Source organism: Clarias gariepinus, chromosome 25, assembly GCF_024256425.1.
Source record: "Clarias gariepinus isolate MV-2021 ecotype Netherlands chromosome 25, CGAR_prim_01v2, whole genome shotgun sequence".
Classification (NCBI taxonomy): domain Eukaryota; kingdom Metazoa; phylum Chordata; class Actinopteri; order Siluriformes; family Clariidae; genus Clarias; species Clarias gariepinus.
The window spans coordinates 17,644,361-17,671,628 of record NC_071124.1 but is presented as its reverse complement, the minus strand read 5'-3'; the positions used below and the strand labels follow the sequence as shown (position 1 = coordinate 17,671,628).

At 37.0% G+C, this 27,268-nt stretch overlaps 1 protein-coding gene across 1 annotated transcript; it reads right to left on the bottom strand.

The window, feature by feature from the left end:
- Positions 1–24,293, bottom strand: sirt6 (sirtuin 6). The gene is made up of 8 exons (XM_053487193.1): positions 24,108–24,293; positions 22,501–22,628; positions 12,794–12,976; positions 11,711–11,770; positions 8,857–8,952; positions 8,689–8,769; positions 6,641–6,764; positions 1–3,339 (listed from the first exon to the last, which is right to left on the bottom strand). The coding sequence occupies exons 1-8, from the start codon at positions 24,171–24,173 to the stop codon at positions 2,920–2,922; spliced, it is 1,158 nt and encodes a 385-aa protein (XP_053343168.1). The 5' UTR covers positions 24,174–24,293; the 3' UTR covers positions 1–2,919.
- Between the last annotated feature and the right edge of the window lie 2,975 nt (positions 24,294–27,268).

Here is a 27,268-nt window from a genome sequence, read left to right as displayed (position 1 = left end):
TTATTTTAAAGACATTTATTGTAAAAAGTTTGACTTATCACATGATATTTTTTAAATATATAAAACAATCACTTGTCACTGAAAAGAAATAGCAAATGTGTTTAGTTGGAACATTTGATGTGGTCTTGCTGTTTTCCGGTGTCCACGCAAAGCTCATATAACAACAAAACACACATGTTGCATTATGGGAGCAATTTCATTCTGGAATGCACTCCTAAAGCTGGCCTCCAATATTTCCTATCATCAGTTGGTGTAAGTTTGTGTGTCAGGAACCTCCGAAGGAACTAAACTGTGAAACTTTTGCTGTTTATTATTGCTGTTGCTTTGTGGAATAAACATGTTAACATCAATGGAGCGAACACAAAAAGCAAAACTTCATGCATCAACAGAAGAATGTTGCATGTTTTTTGTAGAAACTAAACCTTTGTTAAATCAGTCTGCTTTACCAGGTGCAAAAATTTCTTAGCTACATGCAGGTTTTTTTATTTTATTATTATTATTCCAGGCTAGTCAGGCAAGCTGGTCACTCTGAGAAATCAGTCATGTTAATTCCTGGAGCAGGAAATATAATAAGCTCTGGTCCTTCTTGTAGGAATGTCCTGAAGTTCCTGAAACATTACCTGGTTCCTGTAGTAGAAACACACCTAAAGACTGATTTATACTTCTTACAAGATGCACACACAATATGTGCTGCATAGGACTAGAGCTCGTAGCTCCTGATTCCTGACATCTGACTAGAGGAGAAAATCCTCAGAATTCCTACACTGGAATTCCACATTCACCAAGGGAACATCGAATCAATCAACATACAGTTATATTCACTTGTTAAAGCTATAATGTCGTGTAAAAAGCTGACTGTTACAAGGAGGTAAATATACTGTACATCACTTATCACAGTTTCCAAGCTAGATTGTTGCCGAAACCAAAGACAAACATGGAGGTGTGTGATTTTCTCTACTTTCTAGGTCAAGCACTGAAAGATTATAAAATAATAATAATAATTCCAATATTTTCCTCATCTGAAATAAGTTGAATACAGCAACATGCCTTTGAGGGGGGTGGGTCTTGGTGCGTTGCTGTTGCTGGAAGTAGAACTTAAAAAAAAAGTGTCACAGTTGTCTTCGATATGCAATCCACATTGTACCCGGCTTAATAAGATGGGAGAATGTGGAACATAAAAAAATCCAAATACAAGGGGGATTCAAGTCAAACCAGGACATGTGATAAAATTTCTTGCAAATGAAGACGTTAAAAAAAAGAAGAAGATTTTAAGCACAGTACGGTAATGAGACTCTTAGCAGCAGTAAAATATCTAATGGCAAAGGCTGTACGTCTGTGAATGATCATCCTGTCTGAGGTGGCTTGGGGTTGTTCCTGTGAAAATTCAGCTAAGGGAACGCCAGATCCTCAACAATTGACGAATAACTTGCTGTCAACTTGTGAAAGAGATGCATCTGTCTGTGGGAACTTTACACACAATCATTCATGAACACCACTTGCACATTTAAGGAACTCGGCTGGGAGTTGCCACATCCACTGTACAGTCCTGACCTCGCTCCAAACCATTCGTACATGTTTGGGGAATTAAAGGAGTTCCTGGGAGGCCCGCGTTTTAGACATGAATCAGCATTATTCGATCATGGCTCTAGCACACTGACCAAACTTTCTACTGTGACTGTGTCCAAGTACTAGTTGTGAAACACTGAGACAAGTGTAGCAGGGGATTGTATGTAGGTACAAAATAAAGGTAGTACTCTCACACTCTCTCTGTTCTGTTATTCTGCAGTTTTCAAAGTCCACAGTGCTGAAACAGTTTAAACGACATCTTGAATCGACACTATGAGGGTGTTTAACCTAATTTCAGCTCAGTGTGTCATGTATCGCAGACGCACAAGCATGTGGCATGAGCACGCCGAGGTTCTCCTGAGAGTGACAGCACTTCAGTTGAGCACCAAACACTGCAACATGCATGTATTACTCTTTTTTTTTTCTTTTTTTTTTGCTTGCTCACCAGCCTTGAAACCTGACTTAACTAGACATTTTGTAGAAGTAGAAATCAGCAGTAATGCTCAGAGCTCTAGTACTCAGGCTTTGGGTATTTGAACACCGCTTAACCAGACACTCTAACTCTCTACATCAAAGTAAACTTTATACCACCTTGAACGTGACATCACCAAGCAGCTACTGGTGCACTTAAGATGCTTTACATTGCAATCAGGAATGGCGTCTGTATCACTCTGTACAAGCAAATCACATCTTATTGCACTATGCACTTCAGGACGAGAGCTTCAATGTTTTAAAAAGCTTACAACATGATCCTAATGAAATCTGTAACACACTGTGAGATCACATCAGATTATACACCAAGATGTTTGGACGATAGATGTGCGACTGAAGAAAATGACTACGCTTGAGCAGACAACAAGTTCATATAAACAAGAAACAATTTTCAATGTAAACTTGAGGTAATACGGATCTGACGATTATGTTTTACCATATTTTTACTTATCTTGTACTTTTAGTTTTCTGATGAGTTTGTGTACTCATATTGATGGCTTTTTAATTACCCACCTTTTTTTTAATTTTTTTTTTATAAAAACTTGTCACTGCCATAACTGTTGTCTGCTGGCATTTGTTGTAATTGCTACCTAATGAGGATGCCATAAAATGAAAAAAAACAAAACAAAAAAAACACCTCTTTCAATTCACGGCCAAAGGATTCTATAGGTATGTGCGATTTTTATGAGCAACAGCAAAACCCAGATTTAAAAAAAAAAACATACAGTGTAAAAGCCGGTTTAAGACACACTGGCTGTCTAGGAGATTTATTATGTAGTAAACAAACTGCCTGAGATTTTATTGCTGGTTTTTGCACTGAGATTTTCAAGGAAAAAACAAAACAAAAATAAAACAGAAGATCTACAACAATGGCGTGTCATTTCGTGGCTTTTTAGCTTCACCCACAGAAGGAGAGCAGAGTTCAGACTCAGATTTGTCATTGACTCTTTTAAGCTCACTGACTGTGTCTAGTTTATCGTCACCCACCACCAACCTACATGGTTTCTTCAGTCCTCCATCATCATTCTCTTTTTTGACCACTCCATCATTGTCCTTCTTTGGCGTCTTCCTCTTCACCACAGGTTCTTTCTTTTCTTCTATCTCTAGCTCGATCTTGACTTCCTTTTTCCAGGCGCCGTAGGGCAGGATGTCCGCGTCGCCCCCTGAGAACTCGCACAGCGTTGGCCCCGTCCACTCTGGGATCTCCAGACCCAAGAGCTTCATCAGCTGACCCATGACTTCATCTACGTAACCATGAATAAGTAGGTGGCCGTGCTTGTCCTGGAATCATGTAATAGTGTCAGTATCTAGACAGCTTACATTTCTGTAACATTAACTTCTTGTCTGTTATACGACACTGTACAAAAGTCTTTAGCCACATCTCATTTCTTTATATTAAACTAAATGAAATATAAATTAATTTAAAGAAATTGGAACAATTGTTTTACTGTGACAGGCTGCAAAGTGCCTTAAGGTACAATTTATTTAACAACCTCAGCAGAAACCCCATTTCCCCTCTCGTCTATTCCAATCACTCAGCATTCAGCATCACCAATATACTAATTACCACCCTGATCACCTGGATCATACTGGATGTGGTTTAAGAAACAAATCACATTCTTTATAAGATGGACAGGAATAGGCACTGGACTTATAATGATGTAAATAAATATACACACATTGGTCTGGTTCACTTTAGTTTATACCCTAGTTCTTAATACGTGCACAAACAAGTATCCAAACTTAAACCATTGCAACCCTGACGAATAAGTAACTAATGATCAATCAAAAAACCTTGTAAACGTATTGCACTGTGAATAACATTATCATATCTGACTACTTGCTTATGCAACCGGCTTCATATCTCGACACTCAACAGCATGAAAGTAAAAATTTGCATCCTACAAAGCCTACTGCAACCTGATTTCTGGCCAAATTTCTCAAACAAAGAAACAAGCAAAAACAAATGTACCTTCTTCAGGTCTGTATTTGTTTTGTTTTTTTATTTGTATTTGTTTGGTTTTTTGTATTATATGTTCATCATGTATCCTGTATTTTTATTTTGCTTCTCAACACAAAAGTGCCAATATTTCTAAAGTTTTTGAAAAAATTAATTAATAAAAACTTGGACACAGTCTTTGACTATTTAAGCTCAAAATGTGTCTCAATCTATTCATTTACACTCATTATGAACGTTTTCGAGATACTGGGCTTTCAAGAAATTTTTTGAACGGGACTTTTTCTGGACACAAATAATACATAAAGGTTTAGAAGAAGGTTTAAATAATAATTTTTTTTTTTTAATTAACACATAGTTTTATATATTACACATCTTTGATTATTAGGTAAGTGATGCTACAGTACAAGACCCTAAATGCCTTTCCCAGTGTAATTTTCTTCTTGAAGTAAGTTTTGACCAGAGGAAGGTTTAAAGGAATAAACAAACACTGTACTAGCTGTTGAGCATGGTGGTGGCAGCATCATCTTTTGGGGCTGTTATAATGCAAGACAAATGCCTTTTTTCTGATTGTGGAATTGATAAACCAAAACAACTTAAAACTTACAGAGCCTTAACCCTATAGAGAATTGGTGGATTGTGCTTAAAAGTCAGGTCTGTGCCAGGAAATCTAATATTTTTAACTGAACTCTGTGAACCATCATGAATATGTATATATATATATATTATATATTATATATATGCCGGATTTTTCTTTTTAGATTGTAGACCACTCCATGTAAGAGAACTTGCAAAATCACAGGGTGATCAAATACTTATTGACCTCACTGTAAATATATACAGTGGAACCTCGGATTACGAGTAACGTGGTTAACGAGTGTTTTGCAAGACGAGCAACAATTTTTAATAATTTTTTACTTGAAAAACGAGCATTGTCTTAGTTAACGAGCACCGAGTATCATGTTTCACGCATGCGCTTCTTGTTTTAACAACGAGCGTTACGTCATCACAAGTGAGCCAACGGTTTTTCTCTCTCTTGCAGCAGAATTGTAGGTAATCGTCTCTCCTGCTGGGTGAATACACACACGCGCTGTGTGTGTGTGTGTGTGAGATGTGCGTGTGCGCGTGCACACACACACACACACACACACACACATTAACGGAGAGATTGTTTTTAAAACCGTTTAAAAATTAGCAAGGAAAATCGCTAGTCACACTCGCGTGAGTGCATACTAACGGGATTACTACTGTAAAGTAAAACAACAAAAACAAAAATTAAACAGCTCCTCACCTTTGAAAACAGTCGCGACAGAGAAGAGTTTGTGTGTTTATTTGGCAACCTGAGAGAAAGGGAGCTGTAAACGCGAGCGAGCCCCCCTTCATCCCCCCTCCTCTCAGGTTGCCAAATAAACACACAAACTCCTCTCTGTCGCGATTGTTTTTAAAGGTGAGGAGCTGTTTAATTTGTTTTTTGTTGTTGTTGTTGTTTTACTTACAGCAGTGATCCTGTTAGTATGTGCTCACGTGAGTGTGACTAGGAATGTTCCTTGCTAATTTTTAAATGGTTTTAAAAACGGTCTATCCGGTAATGTGTGTGTGTGTGTGTGTGTGTGTATGCGCGCACATTTTACACACATACACTCTGCATGCACAAACGAAAACCCTTATCTGTCGGGGTTTAATTTTACATTTTTTTAAGGTAAAGTACAGGTTAATTTGTTTTATTTTTACTTTATATTTTGTATTAATTATATTTATGTATTTATTTTTTTGGGCTGTAGAACGAATAATTTAAGTTTCCATTATTTCCTATGGGAAAATTAAATTTGGTTTAAGAGTGTTTTGGAATACGAGCCCACTTCCGGAACGAATTAAGCTCGTAATCCGAGGTTCCACTGTATATATATATATATATATATATATATATATATATATATATATATATATATACATACATACATACATACATACATACATACACCTCTAATCTGAGGTGCTGTTAATTGGTCATTTTTCAGGCTGATAACTCTAACTTGAACTTCTCGTCTGCGGCAGGGGTAGGTTTTGGTCTTGCCCTCCTGGGATGGCCTTCATGAGAGCCAGTTTCATTATGTTGCTTTGATTTTGCAAATGCACTTGACAATACTGTTCTTGCAAGAACTATTACAGAAAGGCTGACCTCTGTGTCTTAAAATAACAACTTTGTTGTTGTTTTTGTTGTTGTTGCGTAATTACCTAATTCCATACGTGTTACTTTTAAGGTTAAGGTGTGCCATCTGTATATTTTTGACCCTGTATGTATAATTTATAATGAGACTGTGTTGATCTAAGGGTAAGAAAAACGCAAAAAGAAACATGTGCACCAAACACATTCCGATGTTCACGAGGAGTTTCTGTAACCTTCTGACCACAACTGCATGATTCATGGAGCCGCCTGTAAATATGCAATAACGAACAAATAAAGCAAGATGATAATCTTACAATGAGAGAAACAGAGAGAGGGACGTGCGAGGAATGCATGAATAGCTCGAGAGTGTTGAAAATAGAGCGAGCACTCGCTCCCTTTATAATTACACACCTAATAAGCAGGTGAGTGTATTTGCATGTGTGTGCATGATGACTCACGTGTTTGGTTGGCTGAAGGTTTACTATCACCAGTTTGCCTCTGGTACGTTTGGTCAGAAGAGGCAGATCACCGCTGGGCTTAATTTGTAGAGACGTACCCAAGGTAAGAGCCAGGTCAGCTCGTCTGCACACGCATGCAAAATAATTTTCAATCATTCTGTTGCATGAAAATTGAAATATATTGGCTGATCTGCTTGCAGAATAAAAAAACGTAAGAGACGGGGTGCACTTTGACCTGTTTGAGTGCAAAGCCCTTGAATGTGCTTCACACACACACACACACACACACACACACACACACACACACACACACTTCTAAGCTTTTTTTCTAAATGACCTCACATATGGTTATGGCACTTTCACTCACATATGAATAAAATATCAGGACACACAAGCGCACACACATGCTGGGCACTCCATTTAGAGGTCGGACTTACATGATGTACACTTTTTATACCACCTTCGCACTGCGCATCTCAAATGTCTCATTTTAAAGCGGCGTAATATACTGTAGCACCTTTAACAGTCATGCAATAGACATGCTGCTGCTGAAATCACAAACTGCCTCTCCAAGTTATAATTACTCTGTCAAGATTACCAAATAAAAGTCTTAGAAATAAATAACCAAAAAATGTTAGCTTGTATGCGTAAACCTTTTAGGCATCGTCTTGCCTAAAAAAATTTTGCACTTATTATTTTTGTTTCAGGTTTTAAATCCTATATTAACAGCTATTATAGAAAATTAATTAAGCTGTACTGAATCAAGGGCATAAAATTTTAATTGAACTGCTATTCATCACAGTTTTATTCCCACTATTTCAGCAATATTAAGTCAATGCACTGTAAAGAAACTGTGCCCAGGGCTTGACCAAGAACCTATCTGCTACACTGTCCAGTGTTATGCGCTAAAATGCCCTCCTGCCACGAATCGCACCCTGAAATAATTTTTTTTTCATATAACAACATGTATATTTTTATATTGCTTATTTTATAATTAAATTTGTTTGTGTAATTGTTCATCGTCAAAATCATATTTCATATATAAATATCTAAAAACGATGATTATGCTATTTATTTACAATATTTATTTACTGTAAACATTTTTGTATTACATGACAAACTCATGGCAAAAAATAAACATTACATGAGAATTTTTATTAATGGTCTCGACGGCTGTCACATGACTACAGCTCATTATAATACTATCATCATATTTGATAATAATAAACATATACATTTATGTGTAGGCAAGAGGCATTTTAGCACATAACATTATTAGTTCACAGTAAGCATATTAATTTATGGTTTTATTTTCTTCATATTTTATCGTTTTAAAATCTGCTCAATGGTTGGGAGATGATATGAGGAATTTCGGGTCATAAGAGGTTACGGGGGGGGGGGGGGGGCCTTTAAACTTGTCCCCTTCTGTACCTTTATGAAATGAGTTGTGGAGGGGGCAAGACCTTGAACCCTGGTCAGCTTGGTGGCAGTGATGGGGCTTGAGGGGACCTTCTGATTAGGTGATCATCTTAAACACAGAGCTACCCCTGCCCCTAGATCTCACTCACTCATCGTCTCCATCACTTCATCCAGTGATTAGGATCACGGTGGAACTACGGCACGAAGCGGGGGACAACCTAGACTGGGTGCCAATCCATTGCAGGGCACACACACTTATACTCATTCACAAACTACAGGAAATTTTGGAAACGCCAGTTAACCTAATCCGCATGTCTTTGGACTGTGGGAGGAAACCGGAGCACCCGGAGGAAACCCACCGAGCACGGGGAGAACATGCAAACTCCATGCAAGCAAACCCGAGGTGGGAATCGAACCCTGAACTGAGAGGTGCAAGACTACAGTGCTAACCACTGAACCACCCCTAGATCTAACTTATAACATAATAAAATAACAAAATAGTGTACCGGTATGGGTTTAATGAGTGCTGATTAAAATGTAAAAGCATGGCCTTTAACGGTGCCCAATGGGACACACTGACAGCCTTGTCTTTGGCTTTAACACACAAACACACACCCACACACACCTACCTGCTGGCTTCATCTGCACGGTTCAGATCCCGGTCAGGAAGCGAGTCCTCCCAGTCCAGAATAGTGCTGATTAGCTTCCCTCTGCCAACACACAGACCAGATGCATTGAACCACACACAACACACACGCGCACACAAATTAATAACGGAGACGTGCAAGCCCACTCACCTGCAGGCTCTGAGTCCTCTGGATCGAGTGCCTTCACAGTAGCGTCCTGTGGGTTTCAGACCCATGACCCCAATTACCTTTTCACGCACATACTGCCTGTGAAATCACAAAGCCCACAATGCTGTGACCTTGTCTAGACCTGAATGCTTAAAAACACATAGCAAGTCAGCCGGGGCAATCATAAAACAGGTATTTAAAAGGAAAGAACAGTTGTAAAGGTTAGCGTAAAGAAGAGACTACTCATATGACTCATATTGAGCAGCGGCCTCTACTACATCAGGAGAGAAAAACTTTATTTTCTGCATAATGGTATAACGAATACATGCACAGCCTCAAGAGAGTGACCCTGAAAATTCCAAGCAAGACGGAGGAAAACATTTTAATAAGTGCAAGGCACTTTTTAAATGAGTATGCCTACTCCGGCATTCATTATTCTTGTATCAGAGCACAATCTGAAGAGTGTTACTTCTTATAATTAATATCTTATGGACTGCGCAAGCATCCTCTTTTTGCAGTAAGAACAAATATTTTAATCACAAATTAGCTGTTGCATGAGTTCAGAACACTAATTATAGTGTAGACAAGTACATATCGATCAGACATCACGCGGATAACATTTAAAAAATATTTGCGAAGCTTATCTTTCTGCATTAGTGAAGCGGTTGATATCTTCCAGCTCTGTAACCCTGGCAGAGGCGAGAAAGAGAGAGAGAGAGAGAGCAATGCCAAGGAGCTCCAGGCGGATGTCTGGCTCCCCAGGGAACGAGGGCGTAAACAAGGAGATACAGAGTCACTGCGGCTGTGTGACCCCAAGCAAGGCTCTGAAAAACGACCTTCTGGGGGAACTGGGTCTTAAATAACAACTTCTGTGCGTGTGCTGATATGACTAAGTCAATTAGAAGCAGAATAGGGAAGAAGGATTTGAGGGCCAACTTAAATGTAAACTTTCTGTTCATACTTATGTTTTTGATTTTTCCAGGGGCTTTTGTGGAACTTGTAGTTTTTTACAGATTACAGAAAACAAGACGTACTGTTTCGTTTACTTCTGATGAAAATGGAAATTCAAAAAGTTCTGAACATGACAATTTGTGAAGAACAATATGTATATTAATATACAGTACCAAACAGTGCTAACCGCTAAGCTAGCATGCCGCCTTGCACCTCCAAGGTCCGGGGTTTATTCCCACCTCGGGTTCTGTGCACATGGGGTTTGCATGTTCTCCCCATGAATAGAAAGTTACCCCCGGGTTCTCCGGTTTCTTTCCACAGTCCAAAGACATGCAGATTATTCTAAGTGGCGTTTACAAACTGCCCGTAGTGTGTAAATGAGCGTGTAAGTGTGTGCGTGTGCGTGCGTTATGCGATGGACTGGAACCCCAGGCAGGGTGTACCCTGTCTGGTGCCCCAAGTCTCCTGGGATAGGCTCAGGGCCTCCTGTGATTCTGTATAAGAAACTGACCGCTGTTGTTTTAAAACCCTTTCAGTAAAGCGACCGTTTAACAGCATCAATGTTATATGTTCAGGAATATTTCACAAAAGCATGTGAAGGGGAGGGCTATTTATAGATGAGTCTGTGTCATACCATAACTTTATTTCTTTTTAAACTGGAACTAGTTTTTGTTTTGATCAATTGGTCATTAATAAATTATTATTATTATTTGTAATTATTTCCGCGTCCCCTAATTTTGTTAGAAATAACGGATAGCAACCCTTTACTATCGCTAAATGCTATCAGTTTTTTTCCTCCAGGACACACTATACCAGGAAGCTCATGCACCGTAGGGAGTGGCGTAGCCCACTTGGAGGATGGCGCTATCTACTCCTTCCAGTTGCATGAGCTCACAGACACCCAGGATTGGTTGATATTGCCATGATTGATGTGAAAGTGCTAGAATGCAACCCATCCCTTGAAAGAGCACAAATTTCGCTCTCCTGCTGCAGAAGGCTACAGCATCAATAAAGACTTGCAATCTCCGGATGATAGCGGCAATGAAAGCTGGTTGCTGCTGTGCCACTACGGGGTACCCAGTAGTTTTTTTTAAGATGGTGGTTGCCATTGGCAGAAGCTGAAAAGCGGAACTAGAAAAAAAGCAAAGACCAAAAAGGCCTCCCCCCTTTTTTTTGTACCAGGCTGTAAACATGTTTGTGTATATTGTAAATATGTTTGTGTATGTAGTTTGGGGACTATGGAAATTGACTTCTATTAGAAGCCAGCTCCTAGTGGTAATATGAGGAACTGCATGTTTTCTGTACTGGATTTTTTTTTTGAATAAGAGGTCTGTATACAATTAAATTATATTTTTCCCTTTTTTTAAATAAGAGAAAAATAAAAATAATTAGGTTTAAATAAAAAACTAACTGTAGAAAATGTGTTTTTTGTATAATAATAATAATAATAATAATAATAATAATAATAATAATCATCATAATAATAAACTTATTATTAATTGTTGATGTATTTAACTACTGGTTGAAGTAGTGCAAAATTTGCAACCCTAAACCATAAAGGTATCAGGTATCAGTCAGCTATAGTAATGGGTTTATTTACACACACTGGTAAGAATTGTGCTGTCTGAAAACATACAGAAGAGATACTGCAGGGGTAAAACAGCAGGACAAACAGGTACATGCAAAAAAAAAAGAAGAAGAAAGAAACAGCAGGAAGGTTAGAGATACAGGCAGGACAAAAAGGTGCTTCAAGGAAACAGCCTTGAGAGAAGCACAGTAAAGAGAGACAAAAGAGAGAAGCACCGTGAGTTAGAAAACAGGGGAAAAAATCTCAGCAGAATGGAAAATTATTTTTACAGTGGAAAATAATACTGATAAAGAGATGAGGCAGAAATCAGAAACGCACTTGCCGCACTTCTCACACTCCTCGATGAACATGTTCCCGTGAAGCTCAGACAATCGATCCCTGAAAAAGAGAGAGAAAGAGAGAATGCTAATGAGTTATACACAGATAGAAGAAGAGCACAAACAGTTAAAAAGATAAAAAATAGGAAAAAAAACAAGCATCTGACATCTTCCACTCATCTCATTCTCATCACAAACACATTTCCGCATGTTAATGTGTTCAGCTGAGCGCCTGAACTTGTATTCGGGCCGCAGAGGATGTTTGGTCTCGAGATGATTATACCTGCAAAGTTATAATCAAGAGCACGGCATCGTTAACAGCAACCCAGGAGGGGGAACGCGGAGCTGAAGCGGCGCTAATCACAAGACCGTGTGCAGAAATGGAAAACGCGGTGCTGTGAGCTCACCTGAACGATGAGAGCTGTCAAAACAAATCAAATCCAAATCTGTCATATTGTGATTTGCATTCATGTTCGACTTAGAGAGTCATGTGTCAGAGACACGAGTGGTAGAGGTGAAGAGGAAGGACAGGAAATCGACACTGCTCAAACTCACAGAGCTGATGCTAAGCATGCAGGGTGTTCTGGGTTCTTAATGTGAAATGATCTATGTATGAAATTTGTATTTATTATGTATTTTTACCATTTTCAGTTTTTGTTTATTTTGAAGACGCTTTTCATAAGAACACTTTAGAACATGCTGTTATGAGAATGGTGGTGTTGTCCAAAAAGCAAGTATTTGCAGAAAAAGCAAGAAGTTTTCATGAATAAGTGGTAATATAGTATAGTTTCACGGATCTCTACAATTTTAGGCCATTAGACATCCACAAGTTTACCTAAATAATTGTGAAGAGTGTGAATAAATTCGTAATTAAAAACGGACCGACTTACAAAAGATCGATTCAATTGCATAATTGACAGCTCACAAAGGCAATTGGAGCTGGAACTACTCACAGTTGCCTTTACATAAAAAAAATATATATATATTATGACCAATCAGTTTTGCGAATGTGATGGCTTAACTAGAGTATAAAATTATAGTAAAGTGATATTGTATAATAGATTTTTAATGTTTTGTTGATTACCTGGGGAAACCCGAGCGCAGGTGAATGCCGTCCACGTTTTGGCTGATGAGGTATTTGAGGTAGCCGGCCCTCTGCAGCTGCAGCAGCGCCATGTGAGTCAAACTCGGCTTAGCGTCTTCAAACGTAGTGTCAAACTGAGGACTCTCTCCTTTTTCCTCCATCGTCCAGACGCCTTTCGGGCCCCTGCATGAACACACAAACACACACAAGCATACATCAAACATCAGCATGTGTGCTTCTAGGTCAGCGTTTATGAAACTAGGACATGCTGGAGTTTTATAGACGATACTACAGTGATTAAGCAAAGTCTTCTTCTTAAACTGCTGAAGTGGAGAAGAAAGTTTCGATTTAATTTTATACTCTAGTTAAGTTATCTAATACTTAAAGTAATCTAATATTGTTTTAAACTGTATATAATATTAAACTATTCAAATAATTTGTCTGATATGAGTTTAACTTTTTCTCTCTCTCCAAGTTTCTCCTTTTCTTTCCTTCCTCTGTGCTTGTTCCTCCTCAGGGTGGACCATAGAGCACAAGACATCCTTTGCCTTGAGCCAACCCTCAATTCTTTTTAAATTATTGAATTCTTTTCCAAGAAAAAAATTAAATTGACAAAATCATTTTGAAATTTAAAGAGAAATAAGCGGTTTACTGCAACATGCTTAAATATAAAATAAAAATTGGTTATTTAGGTAACAGCTTCAGCAGCAACCTCATTTCCCCTTTCATCTGTTCCAATGACTCAGCAATCAACATCACCAATATACTAATTGATTGCTAGAAAGTGCTGTAAAGTTTGCTTAAATAATTCATAGGTCATTCAAGTGTGTCTTAACAAATAAAAGTGATTCCTCTGAAACTGCTCAGGTATCGGTACTGGACTGAAAATGAAAGCCAAAAAGTCCTTCAGGAAGCCTGGGGAACTATTCCTCAAGTCTACATAAAAAAAAAACAACAAAGTCTGGTTCTTTAGAAGGGAAAAATATAGAAATAAGGAGTGGCTCAAGATGTTTGCACAGTACTGTACATATATTGTTAATGCCAAAGCATGCACTGAAACACAAGTTATAATACTATAATACTAATACTTTCATCTTTAGTAAAAATTGTAACCTAAATTGGAATCTAATGGCTATAATGTTAAAACATCACCGGACAAAGGTTTAGCAGTCATGCCCCGAATGATCCTGTCATGTCCTGAGACTTACTTAGAAAAAGGTGGATTTTACTTAAGGGTTAAAAAATGAAATATCCAAAGAACACTACTTTTTACAAATCAATAAAAAAAATTCTAAAACTGTAAACAAATAGTCAGCAATATCTTCTAATAACTCAAACTAGACTTTGTTCACATGGAATTTAATTGCACACTCATAAACGCATTAGTTTTTAAAAATGTACAGCGGCATCTGTTGAAATTTGGAATTAACTAAAATGTTTATGAATAAACTTGTGAGATTGGTTTTCAAGATAATTATTTTTTTCATAATGGCGTTTTCCATTCAAATTTCAAAGAAGCATATCTATGCCTATATGTTACCTAAATGTTACCGCAAGCTTAGCCAAATGCACCTGTGGAAACCCCATTAAAATTCAATTAGTAGTTATTACATGATGCGTGCACAAACAAACAGACAGACAAAAATTCCAAAAACCATCTTGATGTGTCCTGTTACTCATCTTACGTCTCCCCTCCCAAATATTTCTTTTTGCGAATATCTTCAAACGTAAAGACTTTTAAAATTTTATTATATGTATCGACATATGGTGGACAATCGAGTTTGGGAGACATTTATAGGATATTTATAAGACGTCTCCAGCGTCTGCATTGTATTGTTCGCCACATTTGCCATCATGTGGCGTCTCATTGATGCTCTATAAAAATGAATAAAATGATAAGTGGTTAAAAAGCATGAAATGTTTAATGTTCATTAATAACTTACAAATTGATATTGTTTGTAAGTTGCAGTGGTGTAGCAGCAATAGAACACTTGAGATGGGGAAATATTAGAAAGTAAATCAGAAACTCCACCTCACATTGGGATGAATCACATTAACCTATAGTGGATTCTTTGTGCATTATTATGTTTTATTTCTACAGTATATAGTATTTTACTAGTCATTTCTATGTTTTGCTCGATAAACATCAATAAAGATCTCCTTTCAGCGCTATTCCTCAAGTCTTTTTAGTACACGCCCCCCGAAACACTAAAATATTGAGAAATTTTCACATCATATTGCAAAACAGCATCTTTTTAGGCAGCAACTTCTATTTAATGATAAATCTGGCAACTAGAACTAAAGCGTGTTTTTTTAGATGCTGCTCCTTTTTATGCGCCCTCTCTTGATCTCGTGCGCAGACGGCCTTTCTGATGTGAGCTTCTTAGGGGAACGGAAGGAGGAAGAAGAAACTGAGCGACCACAGCAGGGAGAAATGAGATAAAAAGAAACAAAGAGATAAAAAGAATTAAAAAACGACAGAAGAACAAGGCAGCAGTAAAAAAAAAATGTGAGAATGAGATCGAGATGCCGTTCTGATGTGATTAGAGTACACCTTGACAACCATAAGCGGCAACAGATATTTTTAAAACTCTGTTGTGGTTTTGCCTCCCTGGTAGGAGAGAAACGTTGCAGTAATACTTTTTTCTAGTTTTCGAGCTGAACCAATAAATCTCTACATTGCATTGCACAGGATGGACAACACCAAGTTCACTTCTGTTATTTCTCTTCACATATAGAAGTTGTGACTCCACTGTATAAACTGCTAAATAATACGCATTGCATACAAACAGCATTTTTTTCAATTTCACATATTTTTTTTGCAGACCTTGCAGTCAAAAGACAAAGCAAATCCAACCTTTGGGGAATTCTTACCTTTGGCAATTTAGTGGATATTTTGCGCTTTCCGCTCTATGAACTAAGCCTTTTATAGCATATAGCAAGTCAGCCATGACACGTGAATACTAAAAAAATGGCTTCAGAGAACCTTTTGTTTTATTTCTGTTGAGGTTTGTTCTGTGAGACATTTAAAGCTTAACTCAAAGATTGATGCATGAAGCCTATTGTTTTTGTTTAAAAAGCCTGGTTTCTAAAGCTGTGCAACTGAATAGATTCTGCAATTTAATCGAAAATAAGTTCAATCATTGGGTCAGAATCGATGCAGACTTTTCAAATTTCTTATTTAAACTTACAAGCATCAAAGGTCTAACAAATTATTAAAAATGCACAACATCTTTTGCAGAAAACAGAAACTGCATTAATTTTCTGCAAATAGCATAGATTGCAAAGGAAGTGGACAAAGCTTCTGAGACATCTCCTATGGGTTTTCTAAAAGGTAGTTTTAAACTGTGAACCCTCTGGTTATCACCATCTTGGGAGGAGCTGATTTAGAGTACACCCTGGTTAATCCAAAAATGGGCAAATGCGCAGAACAAACAGAGTTTGGCTGCTGGCTGGAACCCGTCTATCTACCTTAGTCGTTCCGTGTCAACTCCTTTATTTCTTGTGGTAAGTTTGACTACAACAATTCTAGTCAAACAAATAGGCCATGCCCCTAGTTATGCATGTCATACAGTAAATAAATGTAATTTTACCTGATAAGTTAACTGATATCACTCAAATGATTAATAGGTTCCCTGTTCCCTTGTTGTCTGGTTCCTCTTAAGGTTTCTTCCTTTTCCTTGAGTTTTTCCTTTCCCACTGTTGCCTTCAACTTGCTCCTCAGGGACCATCTTATTATTATGATTTATACACATTTACATGATTTTTTTTATTCTGTAAAGCTTCTTTACAATGAAGACCACTCTTAAACAGCTATATAAATAAAACTGAATTGAATTGACTTAAATTAAAAATGAATTCCATACAATTGGTGGAGAAATTTAGCAATAATCTTTTTTTTTTTTGTTTGTTTTTTAGTACCAAGCTAAAAACAAGTTCCTTTCCGCTGTAAAGTTGTGTATTTTAACATGGGAATCTATAGCGATTGACTCACTCGCTTCTCGAGCCAGCTCCTAGAGGATATTCGAGAAATTGCACATTTTGGCACATTGGACCAATTTCTTTAGAACTAGAGGTTGGCCCTTTGCAAATACTCGTGTTTTAAGAAAGCTTTGTTGCTACTTCTTTTGAATTTCTTGGTAGATGATGCATCAACCTACTAATACAAAACTTTGACCTTCAATACTGTCAAGCAATGGATCGGATTAATTTCTTTCTAATTTTGCTCAGTGTTGCTTTGGTTTAATTTCTTTACACTGAACCAATCGAAACACGATGCAGCAGCGGGTTGTGATGATACTTCACGTCATCAAGACGAGCCCAAACTCAGGTTACAGTCTGTGCGAATAGTTATTCATTCTTCACTTTAACAGCATGTGTGTGTGAACTGGTAATGATAAATTGCTCCTAAGGTATTAATGTTCCCAGGATAGACTGACAAATATGACTGAGGAAACATTATGGATAAATGGTGTCAGTGCATTAATTGTATAGATTTCAAAAAATAATAATAAAACACTATTCGTAAGGTATTCCGTGCCAACACAATTTACTTAGTCTATTAGACTAATTAAAAAAAGTTTGTGGCATTCAGGCAATGCAACCTTGCACTCAGTTGATAACACAAATTTATGCACTGTTTGTGTGAGTGCCCTACTCCTCTTTGGCCCCAGGCAACACTTTTCTCTATGCATGTATGCATGTGTGTGTGAGATCTCAGAACCATCTGCATGTATCTAGTTGCAATAAGTGTCTAGTCTTCACCTTTAAAAAGGCATCTCCGTACGTGTGTGTAAGTACCCATGTATGTCATCTGCTTCAGTGTGTTGATGTTTGGATCTAGATGGAGTGTGTTTGAATGAGGTGCATCATGCATCCATCATGGCGTCCTACTGAACCTATGGAAGGTATCTAATCATGATTTACTAGAACCCATGGAGTGTTGTACTTAAGAAATAAAACACAATGTGGCATGGGATAGGAAAAATAATAAATAAATATATAAATAATTACAAAAAGGGGTGACGTGATACATTCTGACATGAAGAGTTACAGTGAACTTAACTGAGTTATAACAGCGTGTATTAAAGAGTTTTCTTCCTCTTACATTGCAATAACCATAATTTTTTTATCTAATCAAAGATTGTCTGTATTTCTAATTTTTCCGTTTATCACTTAGATTAGAACAGCTTGTTGCAGAGGAGGCGTGTTCGAGCGCCTTTTGTGAATAGAGGGCGGAGTCCAGGAGAGAAAGTACAGAATTCCAGGACTGTGAATTACAGTATAGTGCTGCACAATTAAGAGCATATAAATAAAAATTATAATATGGATCTGTGTCACTATTTAATTGCAAAAGGCTGCAAGTTATTACAGGTATTATATGCTTTAGACATTATTCAGTTACGTATCCTTCCAAAGATGCTAAATAAACATCTCCACTAAGCATGGAGCATTCTATTAAGCATTTTACGCGAGACGTGTGTACACGTCCCAGAGTATCTTTATTACTATATCACCAATAACATATTAGAAGCGGAATGTCAATATATCATTAAATAAATACACAACTAATGCCTGAAGAGGAAACTACTTATATGACTACAATTACAAGATGAGCTCTCAAATATTCACAAGTTACTTTTAGTAACTTGTTTCTTGTTTTTTTTTTTTATGTTTTTCATTTTTGGATAAAAGTTTATAAAATTCTCTTTTGCTGCATTCGAAAAAAAACTGGTTGAGACATCACTACATTACTCCACATATAAATACCTCATAAATCATCCAATACTACAAATTACCCTCGCTGTAAAACACCGTACATGAAAATAAGGTTTAAGAACTTCAATTAAGTCGTGCAGACATATGCAATGTTTTTAACCTCCCATCCTTAGACTTTAAGTACTATACTGCTTCAGACATTCATTATCGTTTCCTCTCTAACATCACTGAAGATTGGAGGCTAAAATGGTTTGAACGTAGCACTCGTGTGTCCACGTCGTGCGGGTGTGTTGCTTCAGGGAATTTCTGATTATAATTCGATTATGTGTAACTGCTTGTGTGGAGTGCATCGAGAAAATATTTCACATGTGTACGGTGCTTGAAAGAATAAAAGCGTTTGACTTACAAACATACGTGTATTATGCTTGCTTCAGGAACCTGTGTGTGTGTGTGCGCGCATATGTGGGCGGGCGTGTTTGTTTTAGCTTTTTCTGAGTCTCCATTTGTGTATAATTCTGTGTTTTTTTTTCCCCAGTTCACCTCAGGATCCTGTGTGTATATTTGGCAAACGGCGTGCATGAGTGTGCGCATGTTTGTATGTGCGTGCATGAGAAATGCACGCCGTCATCCCTCTGTCACCTAAGGATGCCTCCATTCGACAGCTGCTTGCTCCTATGAAACATTAAGAGCCTGAACCCTGGAGGCAGAATAAGCAGCTTCAGTCATCTCGTCGCCTAATGACACACACTTACACTCCTGTGTGCAAACCTGTCCCCACACACACACACAATTGCATGTTTAGAGAGCAGTAAGTGGACCAAGTTCATTTATTATCATGAAGCTTCAGAACAACCGACATGAGTGTTGATGAGCCGCAGGGCAAGATTTGTTGTAAATAAAACAAATTAAAAGCATTTTGGCCAAGTTCGAAAGTTGAAGCTTTCGAATGGGATGTGTTCGAAATTTGAAAAATTTGAATACAGATTAATTTCAGGAGCCATTCAAAGCTCCACGTTTCTAACAAAGATCCTTCCCTTTACTTTAATGATATTTTTACTCATTTATAAAATGCATTCCAAATGAAAACAAATTCCAACTGAAAGTTACTTTAATCTTGTCACACAACACAGAATGCAAGTGACAGATTTTTAAAGTTTATTCAAACAGATGTTTTTATGTTGTTTCATGTGCTGAAACATTGAACACGCTTTCAAAGTGATGAACCTGGATGTTTAATATGGTGTTATATTCCTGCCCCAATTCTGAGCGCGTAGCATAGTTTAATTACCTCAGTATTTTTATTAACGGAGTGCTCCAAATTCTGACCCGAACGCCTTTTACAAAAATCACACCACAGATCCAAGCACAATGCCACTGTAACCAACACAGTATGCCCACAGATCCTCTACCTGATTCCGCTGTAATCAATCAGACCACAGATCCTGTCCTAGACGTCAGTGTATCCAATCACATCACAGAGCCCGTATTTATGTAACCAATATGCTTACAGATCCTATCCCAATGTCACTGCAACCAATCAAACCAAAGATCCTGTCCCTAATGATCTCGTCCCAAACGCCAGTGTGTCCAATCAAATTACAGATCCCACCACAATGTCACTGTAACCAATCAATCCACAGATCCCACCTCCAATGTCATGTAACAAATCAAACCACAGATCCCACCTCCAATATCACTGTAACCAACCAGATCAAAGATCCCTCCTCCAATGCTACTGTTACCAATCAGACCACAGATCCTTTTCCTAATGATCTGGTCCCAAACATCATTGTATCCAATTAGACCACAGATCCCACCCCTAATGCCACTGTAACCAATCGGGTCACAAACGCTGTACCTAATGGCGCTATAATCACATGTAATTACACACCTTATTACACCTTCTGCCAGTTTCTGCCTCTAATGCAGGGGGCAAAGTATTTATTTAAATTTCTAGCTCTATTTCTGAAAGAATGTACATTTTTTCATGCTATTGGTTGTAATAAATACGCAATTATTTAGTTCAAAGAAACATTATGACATTATATGAATTTATTATTATTATTATTATTATTATATTTTAATGAACTTGATGCAGGTTGCAAACTGATCGTTCAATTACTGCTGTTTTTTACTACTACTTTTTAACAAAAATCAATGTAATAAAAATATTTAAAATATTTATAAATAAATATTTATTGAAGAATAAATATGAATGAATCTGCTGATGTCCTGCCATTTTTAAACACAGCAGCCCTTACTGTTAGACAGAATGGTACCCAATGGTGCATTCCTATTCTGTAACATTAAACTAACCAACATCTGAATATCAAAATCAAGCATACAGTATGTTTTATTAATTAAAGCAACATTCTTATTTCTTCATTTTCTTGCCACACACTGTACGCCAAATCCTCACCCCTATTCCCAGGCTATATCAACGTCCCTCTCAAGCTGAATTCAACGTAAACCAAGGTTTTAAACCCCACTATCCCAGGTCACTCATCAACAGATGCGATCTGAGTCTGTTTCCACTTTCTTATATCATCTTAAGCATTCATCTCATCATCATACAACTAAATCTAAATCCAGATTTCTGTAAAGCTGCATAATGATTATGGTTTAAAAAAATCAGCTTCGCTCTGATTCAAAAAGATCTCCAAAAGTGTTTAGCGGCATTAAGCTCAATCGTCAAGTGGCAAAAAGCTCAGATCCAATTAATCAGTGTTATTTAAATTGGTTGGAATGTTCTTGCTGTTCTTCACATCTTAACATCAAATCTATTTTTTTATTTTAAACATGGTTATAATTTTATGGTCAAACTGCGAGGTATGAATGTCATGTTCAGATGGCAGCTAAAGGGGTACCAAGGTACTCTATCTCCCTCTAGTGAATGCTCATGAGTAACACACTAAATGAATTCTGAGAATTATTTGTTCAAGAAAAGACAAATAATTGTTCAGGAAAATCAAATGTGTTTTCTATTTACAGCGGATGGAGCACTACTCAAGACCTTTTTTGACTCTGTGGCGGCCTGAGCCATCTTCTATGTGGTGGTCTGCTGGTCTATCGTAGACAGGAAGAGACTGAACAAGCTGAATTCCTTTAGACATTGTACAGGAGGTGGGGAAAAAGGAGGATGATAGCTAAGCTACAGTATCATCATTGCTGGAGAATGACTCTCACGCCTTGTATGAAACAGGTTCATCTCTGAGCAGCTCCTTCAGTGACAGACTGTTACATCGCAACTGTCCGAAGGTGTGATAAGGTCTTTTCTCCCTGATGCTATTAGACTGTACAATCAGAGCTGCTCTCAGTGAACCAGTCATCACAATGCCCATTGTTATTACTCTTATATACTGTTGTTATATCATCATGAATTTCTGTGCAATAGCAATTGTGCAATGACATTACTTTAAACTATGCAATATTATAACCTAGCGCAATTCGTTTGAAAGTGTAACGATTGTTTCGTTTTTCTTTTGGATTTGTACACCAAAAGACATTCATTACACTGTTTTGTCTATATTTTATATTAAAAAAGGTATATCTTATCTTATGCTATTTCATAGTACATCAGTTTCATTTAAAAGCACATCAAGACAAACATCCAGCTGATTACTTCATGGTGACCAATCAGATAAACCATGATAATTCTACATTACTTTTGTGCATGCAATATATAAAATGAAATGTTAGGCAGAGTAAAGCTAAGGAGGTCACACTAATTAAGACCAAAGCCGAAACAAGATAAAACATTTGTTCTCCGACTGATAACCTCTGGTCATTCCCTACCTTTGCAAGGCTTGATTTTAAGTATTAGACATATAAATAGGCTTGTAATGGATAGATCAGCTAACAGATGCGTTCGGATAGTGTGAGAACCTGGTTTAAATTTTTAAAAATAAAATACAACACTGCTTAACATTATAGTTTTATTTATTTTTTGTTTTGTTTTTAAGCAGCGCGGGGGTTTATGTAGCTGTTACCTGAAGTCAGGTATGCCTGTAGAGGTGCTGATTCCTGCGCCCGAGTGCACTACCATGTACTGCGAGTCTCTGATCCACTGAGCCAAAGTCTCCACTTTAGTTCGCAACTCGTCTGGATCGTCAAACACCTGCAGCGTTAAAAAGAAAGCAATTGGTCTTTAATCCTTAAGTCTATATAGACTGTAAGGGATATTAAAGTACAGTTCTATGGCTAAAAACAAACAAACAAAATATTATATATAAATATTTTTAAAATTGTAAAAACAAACACATATTTCTATAACATTTTAGACAAAACATTGACATTGTTTTGTAGGGATGGGGCTCTACAGGGACCACCTGGTATTATATTATGGTGATACCCAGATTCACATTCACAATTTTACAAATATCCTGATTTAATAAAATGTGCGCACTTTACATTTCTTATTTTTCCTCAGACACAAGTGGTGTAATTCGGTCTTATTTTTTTGGTTACAGTTTTTTTTTTTTTTTTTTTTTTTTTACTGTCAATTAATTAATTATAGTAAGTGAAACTGTATGTGTGCACAAAGTGAGGTAAAAGACACCTGAACATAAATCTGGTGAAGGGTACAGGTGGAATGGTCTCTTTCGAACCCTACGCAGGTTAGAAACATTAAATTATATCAGCAACTACAGTATGTCTTCCTCTTTCAGGATAATCCACCGTTTTTCCTTTAAACAGAATAAAGTTATTCAACCTCGATGGCTGATGAATGTAACAAGTAAGCGCTCGTTAAGCTTTTTTCTTATGCTTTTTAAAAATCGTGTTAATAATAATAAAAAAAGAAAAAGTAAAATTGGAAAGTGAGTGAATCCTTGTATCATTAGCTCATTTATTTTTCTATATAAAACCACAAATCAAAAAGTTGACTTTGTCAATGTGTGTGTGTGTGTGTGTATGTGTGTATACATCTTCCTGATCTTTTGTCTCCATATTTTTCACACTTAAATGATTAAGTTAATCAATCAAATTGTTTTTATTACACATTATTATTATTAATTTCCTGACAAAGCGATGCACACTAAGAGATCTCCTCACTAAGCCGCGACCTAAAGAAACCATATATTTATAACTAACTAGCGTGATCTATAACGTCAGAGCAAATTTATCAACAGATTCTGACCAATCAGATTCGCGAATCCAACAGGGCTGTGTACAGTATAATAATTATCATTATTACCATTACTATTAAAGATTTGTTTAAAACAAATATTCTGTTGCATACTTCATTGTTATGATACGGTTCAATAACTTGCGTGATTTAATTGCATTAACAGTTATATAAAACCGTGCGAATCATCAACAGGAAAACACCATGTTAGATCAATATTAGCCACACGTGCCCAACTCAAGTGCAACAATCGAAGAATATTAAATAATTTGTTTTAACAAGCGCGACATTACCTACAATGGTCAAATAAAGTAGGGCCCAATCCCAATTTCCCTGTGTCCGCTAGGTGAGGTGCACTACAGTACGCACGCAAAAAGGACTTCGCGGCCTATCTAGTGCACTACACAGCCCCGCAGTGAGTAATTTGAAATCCAGCCCACAGTCGCAAGCTAAAATGCTAAAACAAGGTACCTCTGGAAGTCCACAGATGCCTTTATCCGCGTAGGGCGACAGTCCGGCGGCATAGTTGACAGACATGGCAAAGAGTAATTAAATCTCGAGTTTTTATGCCTTCATTAAAACATGCACAATCACGAATCAATAGCTTTTGTTATTAAACTGTTGCAGGCTTTTTCACACTCCAGCTAGAATTGTGTTGTTCCTCCTCTTACGTCATACGGAGTGTGCGTACTGATGTTCATGTTTGCGTACAACGTCACGCGGTTTCGCTCAATGGATTGATTTCGTTTTTTAAAAAAGTTTTTTTTTTTCTTCGTTTATTTATATCACTGTTTAAAAATCTTTTGGGTTGAATCTACAAGACTTAGTCTAAGTTCCTTTCTTAAATTTCTGTTCATCTTGTAATATCTCTTCTCGAAATTTTCATTCAAAAGCTTAAAACCGGGTCCTAAAGCCCTACAAGTTTATTCCCTACGAAGTCATTAACTCACTCACTCACTCACCTTCTATACCTTCTATCCTGTGTATACAGGGTGGCGGGGGCCCTGGAGCCTATCCCAGGAGACTTAAGCAGGGGTACACCCTGGATGGAGTGCCAATCCATCGCAGGGAACACACATATATACACACACTTATTTACACACCACGAGCAATTTGGGAACACCAATTAGGCCTAATCAGCATGTTTTTGGACAGTGAGAGAAAACCGGAGCCCCTGGAGGAAACACACCCAGCACAGGAAGAATATGCTCCATATAACTCCAAATACAGACCAATGCGGGAATTGAATATGGACCCTGCAGGTGCAAGGCGACAGTGCTAACCACTACACCACTGTGCCTCTAAATTTGTGGTCTATTTATTTTAAGTCACATTTTCAGAAAATGGCCAAATATAATATACTGTGTTTTTGTCATTGAGCCAAAAAAATAAAAAATAAATTTTGGCTTTATAATCAGTTGGGCAAAAAGTTTAGGGTATAATCATAACCAGATGCTATATTATATTTAATTTCTTTAAATTATTTTTATGGGGCAACATGATGTAGCAGTTGGCACTGTGTCCTCAGGGTCTAGGGTTCGAGTCAGGCCTTTGGGTGTGTGCACATTTACCCCTGTGCTTGGTGGGTTTCTTTCCTGTGCCTTAGTTACCTCCCTCAATCCAAAGACATACAGATTAGGCGGGTTGGCATTTCCAAATTCCCCATAGTGTGTGAGTAAGAGTGTGCCTGCTTGTGCCCTGCGATGCACTGCCCCCCCCCCCCCTTCAGTATCTAGCATGCCTTGTGCCCAGGCCTTCCATCTTGTACACATTAATTTGTATAAAGAATGAGTGTGTGACACTTGTATACAATGTGTAGTGGAAATAATGTAGCCAAATGATACCACAATTGTCAATGATTACACTGAGTTGAACTTAGAACTAAACTTAATGCAAATTATAATAGAAAAAAAAAATATTGTAGTGGATACAGCTTTTTTTCCCTTCAGTTTTAAACTCCATAAGGAAATTGGCAGCAATTGGTTTTCTGTGTTGGTAATGATTATTTGAGTTTGTACTGATTTGCCGAATATGTGTTCATTTACTGTTTGTACATTCTTAATGCTGATTTACATTGTATTGATTTACAGAGTTCATGATGATTTGCAGTGTTTTAATTGACACTTTTGTTTGTAATGTGTGTATTAGGTTGCAGTGGTTATGCTGTTCTATAATAGTTGTATTGATGTACAGTTTTTGCATTGATCGACATAGTTTGTATTAGTTTGCAGTGCACTGTATTTTTTATAGTGGTTGTATTGTTTTACAGTGTTTGTCAACTAACAGTATTTCTGTTTATTTTTAGTTTTTGTTGATTTGCAGTGTACTATATGTATTAAGTTATAGTGTTTACCCTAATTAACAGTATTTGCATAAATATATGTATTAATTTTCATATGTTCAAATTATTTTGTGGTAGTTTTATTGATTGATTGGCAGTGTTTAAAATAATCTGCAGTGTTTAATCAACAAAGTTTATTGTTCTGAAGTATTTGTGTTAATTTGCAGTGATTGTATTGTTTTGATAAATCAGTCTTAATTTTCTGGGTTGCTATTGGTTGTCAGTGTTCATACTGATTTGCATTGTTTATATTGTTTTATGTTTTTTTCTGATTTGTGTTTATTTTGTATTGCTTGTTTTCATTTGCAAAATTTGCATTGATTTACCATGTTTGTAAGAATTTTCAGTTAACATGGTTTTGTTATTTAAGCAGTATTTCTGTTTGCTTTTTTAGGTTTTGTAGTGTTTGTAAAATTTCTATGTATTAAGTTGTAGTGTTTACCCTAATTAATTGTATTTGTATAGAAGGGTGTATTGATTTGCAGATTTTTGATTCCTTCATGGTGCTTATGCAGATTTACCTTGTTTGTATTGATATTACTGTGTATACTTATTTACAGTGTTTATGCTCTATTACAGTGTTTGTGCTTTTTTCATTTTTATTTACAGTGTTTGTAATTACTTGCACTGTTTGTTTGGATTACTAGAATTTTTATTAATAAACTGTGCTTATAATTATTTACATGGATTCGACCAATGGAAAGAAATACTGCTGGCCCTGCTATGATGAGGATGACTTTTTACTGGCATGTTTGGATCCCTTTAGAGCACAAGTTTCAAACTGGTGTACCTCCACTCATTACATGGAGTTTTTCTTGCACTAACGCATGGTCCAACTAAAGGGATGTTTATTTAATTTTTTTATTTGGTTAGTTGAATCAAGTTTGTTATAGCAGGAAAAACATTTAAATCACAAGTCAGTGGCTAATCCAGGACCAGGGCTAGAAACCTGTGCTCTGAGGCTATGGCTCTGTAATTAGGACCACCAGGGGTCAGTGATGTATTTTCAGGGGTGTTTAAGGTGTCTTTATTGAATCACAAGATAATACTGACAATTTGTATTATTTAGTATCAAGGCTGTTACTGGTGATATATGGTTGTTATTATTGTTATTATTTAGTTCTCATAGCCGTTATCCTGTTTGGTTGGTCGCTTGGAATAAAACAGCTTACCTTACGTGTTACTGGTGAAAAACACAAGCACAAATAATATTAACTATAATTGCAATTTAATATAATTTTATTTCACACAGCTGTTCCAATGTACATCTGGGAAAATTGGAAGGTGGTGG